The sequence below is a fragment of the Brienomyrus brachyistius genome, chromosome 2, assembly GCF_023856365.1.
Source record: "Brienomyrus brachyistius isolate T26 chromosome 2, BBRACH_0.4, whole genome shotgun sequence".
NCBI lineage: Eukaryota > Metazoa > Chordata > Actinopteri > Osteoglossiformes > Mormyridae > Brienomyrus > Brienomyrus brachyistius.
In genome coordinates this window covers 46,219,594-46,226,597 of record NC_064534.1, presented here as the reverse complement: position 1 = coordinate 46,226,597, position 7,004 = coordinate 46,219,594, and the positions used below count along the sequence as shown (strand labels likewise).

At 40.4% G+C, this 7,004-nt stretch overlaps 1 protein-coding gene across 2 annotated transcripts; it reads right to left on the bottom strand.

The window, feature by feature from the left end:
* Positions 1 to 1,916: 1,916 nt before the first annotated feature.
* Positions 1,917 to 6,642, bottom strand: ydjc (YdjC chitooligosaccharide deacetylase homolog). 2 transcript variants are annotated; one of them, XM_048996843.1, is made up of 6 exons: positions 6,520 to 6,642; positions 5,705 to 5,883; positions 4,706 to 4,865; positions 3,621 to 3,720; positions 3,298 to 3,475; positions 1,917 to 3,017 (listed from the first exon to the last, which is right to left on the bottom strand). In XM_048996843.1, exons 2-6 carry the CDS (start codon positions 5,866 to 5,868, stop codon positions 2,675 to 2,677), a joined length of 945 nt encoding a protein of 314 aa, XP_048852800.1. In that variant the 5' UTR covers positions 5,869 to 5,883; positions 6,520 to 6,642; the 3' UTR covers positions 1,917 to 2,674. The 2 variants fall into 2 exon arrangements, with proteins under 2 accessions (XP_048852800.1, XP_048852803.1); XM_048996846.1 differs by having other exon boundaries at positions 5,705 to 5,880; positions 6,520 to 6,625.
* Positions 6,643 to 7,004: the final 362 nt, after the last annotated feature.

Here is a 7,004-nt window from a genome sequence, read left to right as displayed (position 1 = left end):
TATGGTTATGTTTCAGATTGATAAAAAGGAAGAAATTACATCGTGTCTGATTTTAATATGATTTTTCAAATATATAAATATGAGCGCTATTCACGGTTCGGTTTGGCTTATCATCGTTGTCATCATCATCGTCATCATCATCATGTCTCCAGTGGACACAGAAGACCTTTGTGGTTTTCTTTCCTGCTGCTTGTCATCAGACAATTCAGAGTTCGGTATCGCTTTGAAAGCATAACCACGTTAAGTAAATTATATTTTAGAAATTTCCTTTTTTTAAACTCCAGAGTGATATAGATATAGAAAGTAAACTCACCAGATTAAACTAAAATATTTTTTTTACTTGCAATGCAACTCAAGTTTCAACTTTTAACATTAGACATGCATGCTTGGTCTATAAGGTTATTTACATAACTGTTTAAGGTTATTTAAGACTGTAACGCATAGGTAGCGAACTGTAATTCACTGTCACTGCTCAAGCATAACGAGACAGCTTGCGGTTGTATATTTAATGGTGACCAGTTTTATTTATTTTGCGGATATCACAGTAATATATTGAATTGGATTGCATGTACTGTTAACTGAACATTTAAGTCCTGATGCACAGAGCGATCTCTCATTAATTGATCCCCGTAAGTCTTTATTTTTTTTTTATGCAAACCCTTAAATCCTGCTTTTTATTAAACTGAAAAGAGTCCCTTTCTGGTTTGTATTTGCTTGTCTTGTATAGCAGCATGTCTGTACAGCTATATACAAGAGGAAATGTCCAGTCAGTCACCGCAAGAGGGTGTAGTGTTGAACTCGGCATAGCTTCAGCATATAGATGTATATCATATAAAAACCAATACATAACCTAGGAGATGCTGTTCAGGGTGGAATTCTGAGAAACTTGAGTATAATAACCATGTAGCATGGCCCATTTTTTGATAATGAAGCAGGCTAACTATTTACCAGTGGTCATGTTTTTGGCCTGTAAGAATAGCCTTTATCTCAGCTGATGCAGGCTGGCATGGTACTCTTCCAGCCCGTACAAGAATCCCCCGATGAAGCGCAAGCGGACGTGGGCGTGAACGGCAGAGGGAAGGATAAGTAGTCAAATAATGAGCTGAATTCAAAGCATCATGCATTGAAGGATGTATGGATAAGATTTGGGGCAGCGCATGCCGGACACCATCCATAGTACTCGAGAGGAGGGATTAATCACTTTCTGTGTGCATCATGCATTTTCTGTGGATAATACCCATAATACCTATGTCTGTGTCATTAGGTTTGCAGTTCATAAGCAAAAAGGTGGGAATCTAGAAGCGTTTGTACATTTCATGGTTCTGCACTCCAGAGGCATCACTCTTTCTGTTTATTCATTATATTCATTTACCCAAAATCAGATATGCACCTTTTTCTTTCCTATTGCCCGCACGCTGTCTCGTTTTGCTTCTTAACATTTTCAAAAACTGTATAAACCTGACATTCTGTTTTCATTCTGAATAAATGAATCAATTGGCATATTTGGATCACGCAGAGATAGGGATTTCAGGGAAACCAAACCAACTTTCCTCCCAGTGTGAAGTGCTTTTGTGCGTTATAATGTCTTAAAAAAATAAGATGTTCCAAATAAAAGTAATCAAAAAGCAGTTAACATGCCAAGGATTGAGTTAGGGCTGCTGTATACAGAGAGGATTTGGTGTCTCCTGTGGACAGGTGGACCCCAGTGACTGAGTTTCTTGAAAATGTGTGTGGCGCAAACCTACCACTTGGGGGCAGCATCCATCAACTGCCAGTAACAGAAATTCCAACCCAAACTTAACATCTGAATCTTAAACATTAAAACCTTATTAAAGTCTGACTTATAATTAACCTGGAGTCTTCTGCGTTGTACATCTCTAGGGACTGGGGCGTGTATGGAGAAGCAGACATTGATGTACATTTTAATTGTCCATGTTTAATGATGACAGTTCCTCATTTGGACCCTTGGTCAATCCAGGAAATTGATGCTTTTAAATAAATAGAATGAGGGTGGTGTCTGCACCATATGTAAATGGTGTTAACCTAAACTATTACTACACTATCCACTAACATAACTTGAGTAAACTGCTTGGGCTAGTACAGGAACCCCAAACTTAACCATATTCCTTTTTGAGATGAGGCAGACTACAGGACTGCCAGAGAGCAAATGTTCAATCTGACAGTATTTTAATGCAAGTCATTAACAGATGATTATCAGAATCTCTTATCTCTTCCATTTATCAGTTCAGTTAAAGTTCACTTTCTCCATTTGAGCATTAGCAGTGATAGCAAATATAGCATGCTCATCAATTAATCTATTTTATAAAGTTCAGTTGCCAGTTGTGATTGTGGAATTTAAACTTCAGCACTTCATAAATACATTAAAAATAGTCTCTTTAAAACTGAAGCATTTACATTTCCTAAGTTATTATATATACACTATATACTCAAAAATACAGTTAATTCTTATAAATATTTCATAACAACTGTATTTCTCCATTTTAACCCTACTTAATTTTATATAACCTATAAATGTAGAAATCTGGGGTTTAAAGTTTAAAGCATCTTCATAACCATAGTGTCAAATGCTTTCTTATGGGTAGAGAAAGACAGATCCCATCTGAGAAGAAACATTTAAGGCTTATTTTGCAGTTGGCCCTGGAAGAGAACTGGTCTAGAGGTCCTTAAATGCACACAGCTGGATTTGCTCCTGCTTGTAGAATGCAAACAGCTGGGGGTCCATCAGGGTCTCCAGCTCGTGCTGCCTCTCTGCAGACTGTGAGAAGCTGTCTGGGCCCTGGCCGCAACCCCCTTGCTGGGGGTCACTGGGGTAGCCGGGATGCACCATCAGCTCCACTGTGACAGGGCCCTGTGGCCCTTGCACTGTGTCACACTGGGGTACGGCAAGGGGGCTCTCGGGCTGCGAGGCTGCCAGCGCCTTTCCAATGGCCCTCTTGATGCTGCTGACAGACATGTTCTCCCCCATTGTGGTCAAGCCCAAGTAGACATCAGGCCACCTGCAATGGACATAGCAAAGGTATGGAAACCTACCTGCTTCTCTATCAGCATGACAAATAAAGTAGATTGATGCAATTACTATGTCAGTGTGGTATATTTACAGATGTAGTAAATTAGTGACATTGCTTAATTGTTTAATTCCCCCAAAAGGACAAATCTTTTAAAGATAAGCACCTGAATTTCCCATTTTAAAAAGGTACAACAAAAGATCCCATCTTCGGATTAATTGTGGCGACCTTGCTGCACTTTTACTGCAGCTCACAGGCACAGCATGTTTACCTGATCCCATGTGCACGGAAAACTGTGGACGAGTCCCATGCGTCCTTCTCCACCTGCGTGTAGAACTCATGCAGGGGCAGCGGGAGCCAGGAGCAGGACTGGAGGCCGGGCTCCACCGGGACACGCGTGAAGGGAATGCCGTATTCCGACAGCACCCTGGCAAACACATCCCTCACCTCTGTCAAGCACAAGGAGACACCGATCAGGTATGTATTCCTAATACAACATGGTAATACACATAGCCACAGACTAGGTGGTCCCAGCTAGTGGCCATGCCCTAACCTTCCCTGAGCAGCCTTTAGCAGTACAGGCCGTTGCCCTACCTGGCAGCACATGGACATGCTGGTGGCCGTCCATGTGGGAGGGCAGATGCCCCAACAAATCACAGAACAACTTCACTTGAGCCTGGAGTTCCAACTCCACCTGAAGAACAATCCAAAATACAGCACAATGAGGTATGAATGTACAGTGTACAGCATACATCTCCATATCACAGAATTCCAGTCCAATCAGTACTTCTGCAGTATTGCCTCTAATGAACTGGGTGCTTCTACTGCATGTGCTGTAGTAAATTTTTCTGATTTGTCAATCTGGCCACGTTAAGCCAAGGGTCTCCTATGGGGGGGGGGGGGGGGGGGGGGTCCTAGCTATAAAATTTGTATGAGATATGTATGAAAATAATGAATTCAGAATAATTACTTTTCAAGTGAGATTGAGAAAAAAATGGGATGGTTAAATCTCCCTCTAGCAGGGCCTAGAATCGCCTGTTTGCCTTTGGTTTCTTTAACATTAAGCTTTACATTTGTTCACTCTGCGTTAAAACTCTCAAATCCAAACTGATTCTGTGAGTGAATGACATTAGTACCTTTTGTTAAAATTTCAGTGTTGTTGTTTTCTCGTGTGCGCAGTACACGTGTGCAGCAGAAATGGGGCGATATTAACATTTATTAAAACTTCTTGGCAGTAACTGTTAGACTGTAGCATGTATTACAGTTTTAACATGAATACTGACATTTTACACACTGCAAAAAAAACACAAATTTTGATTAAACGATGTAACTGAATATTTCCCAGCCCTAATGATAAGTAACATTTCTCAAGTACTTCTAGCAGAAGCATTCAACTTATTGCTGTTTACTGAAAGCCTATTTTGGATTTGTCGGTGCTTGCATTCACACCACTGTGTCTCAGTCTTTTAAAAGCCCTGGCATGAAATGTGCAACTTTACACCCTTACCCTTTTAAAAGCATGTATACCCTGTTCCTAATAGCCCTGGATACCAGAATATGACCTGTACAAGTGATCCATACATCTCTGCAGGTTATGGCTTAGAGAGGTTCAAGTTAAATTTTTCAAATGTTAAATGAAGACGCCAGCTGGTGGACGACTGTGACCTGCACAGGCTTACCTCAGCCATGCTTAGGTGGCCATTCTGTAGAACTTTCCGGAAACCCATCTTACCATGGAACAACCCATCATCATTGACAAGTGTGGAGTCCCGCCTGAGCTTCTGGCAAACGGGGACGCCCTCGGACAGGTTGGCGTGAAGGCCAATGGGAATGCAGTGTCTTAGAGAGCCAGATCACAGGTATCATTCATCAGAACAAACTCCATGCAATAGCTACACAAAGCCTTGACAAAAACACAAATAGGCAATTTATCGATACCATTTAGTTGTCTTGCATATTTTTTTTAAAAGGTGCTATTTAAACGACTGTGTTTTACAAATAATTTACAAATATAAAGCCCTCACATGTACATTGAATTTAGTGATTAATTGTCATTGTTGACACACCACAGCACACATTGCACAACAACGAAATGTTTTCTCTGTATTTAACCCATGTGTGCCAATGTGACATAGCACGGGGCAGCTAATTCAGCTCTCTGGGAACAGTACTTGGGGGCGGTACCTTACTCAGGGTACCAAAGTGGTGCCTCGCTGGTCAGGGATTCGAACCTGCAGATGTTCAATTATAAGTGCGTGCCCCTAACCATTAAGACACCACTGCCCAGTGTAGCTGTATACTGATTTAGGGCAGTGGTTACCATACATCTCTCAGCCATTCTATATACTTTCATATTTCGGTTAAAGCACGGCTATTTCAAATAAATAAGGACTTGAATAGCAGATCGATTAATTCCATTATAATCAAACTGTTTTGTGGTAGAAGAAACTAAAGTATGCATTTCCATTAGGTGCTCAATGAAATGCTTAAGGGACCATCAAAATACGGTTTAGTAGCTTACTCATTGCCTTACTCTGATATGGTTTACTCCATATCAGAAGTACGGTAGTACAGCCTTCTTCTCAAGAAGTGCTAAATGTGAACGTCGACAAGGAAGCAAATAACCACAGTATTACTGAGAAAATAAAGCATGGCCGTATGGAAATGTGGACTCATACCTGATCGCCAACTCCGCCGCATCTTTAGCTGAGCTGGAGTTGACCAACAGCGACACGTTGGAAATAGCCCCAGCCAGGAAGCAGTCCACTATCCCCCGGTTCCGCCTGGGACAGTATCCAAAATCATCTCCAGTCACCACCAGCTTGATTTTCGGCTGTGGCATACTTGTTAACAGCTGCTGCGATAAAGGAAGCGGTGTTTTTAAAAAAAATAAAAGTCGATTTACCCTCAGGACACGTTTCTATGAAAAAGTAACTTGGGTTTAAAGGACAAAAGCGCCCGAGTCCTTTAAATAAGTAATCATGAAGCGATCGGCACAACGCAACTCGAAAGGGCACTTTCTGTTCAGAATAACCTTCACACGTTTACATATCTTGCCGTTAATCTGGTTCTTTTGCCCTGTGTACACAGAGTGACGCCTCTTGCTTGTATCACTATGCTGGGTTCAAGAACATCCACACAACTTAAACTCGCTTATAAAGACGCGAAACCGAACATTGTATATAAATATACATATACCATCCATTAATCCATTAATCACTTCTTTAACGGAGTGACCAATTACTGGGTGCACTGGGCGATAAAATAAGCCTTCTGCCAGCTAGACAATATATTACTTTTATTACCTTTCAGCGTTGCTTCCAGGAATACTGTACAAATAACAATAGCGACAGCGTGGTGATTTGCATGATCATCCATTTACTTGAAATAAAACGCAAATGGAGACGACGGCGCCTCACCAGAAATCCAACAAACAAACGTTTCGAAACACAGCAAAAGGCAAAGATAAAATATGATATGGTAAAAGACTTACCCATTTTTATTTCTTTTTATTGTCCATTAATGCACAGAGCGAGACATATGAGAGGAAACAGCCGCTGCTAAAATGAATGGCTGTTTCCTTTTCCGGATTTGTTGCGCCCCCTAGTGCACTTTCGTATTTCAAAATTGTATTTACAGAATTTTTAAATAAATACTTCTCTGTATTATTTATCCATTCTTATGATTATATAATAAACGTTGATAATAACTGAAAGTAGCGTAGATTTTCGATTTCAAGAAAGTCCTTTGTTAGCTTTTAGTCTTTATACTTTATTATACCAAACGTGCAACTCCTTGTTTTTGTAAAAACTGCTGACTCATTACAAGTTCAACGTGTCCTAACCATATCAAATTTATAATGAATTAAATATAGACCAAATATAGCCTTGAGATCATCAGTCAGTGAATATCTAAACGTTTGTTAAATATGTAAATGTCTGTCAATTATGCCTAGGCCTACTTAACTATATATGTTAC

What these genes read in the sequence shown, in the direction of transcription:
- ydjc (XM_048996843.1), bottom strand. Translation starts at nt 5,868, where the DNA reads ATGCCACAGCCGAAAATCAAGCTGGTGGTGACTGGAGATGATTTTGGA. An exon ending in GCATGTCCATGTGCTGCCAG is followed by an intron (nt 3,476 to 3,620) that starts GTAGGGCAACGG and finishes TGTGCTTGACAG; the next exon opens with AGGTGAGGGATGTGTTTGCC. An exon ending in TTCCGTGCACATGGGATCAG is followed by an intron (nt 3,018 to 3,297) that starts GTAAACATGCTG and finishes TGTCCATTGCAG; the next exon opens with GTGGCCTGATGTCTACTTGG.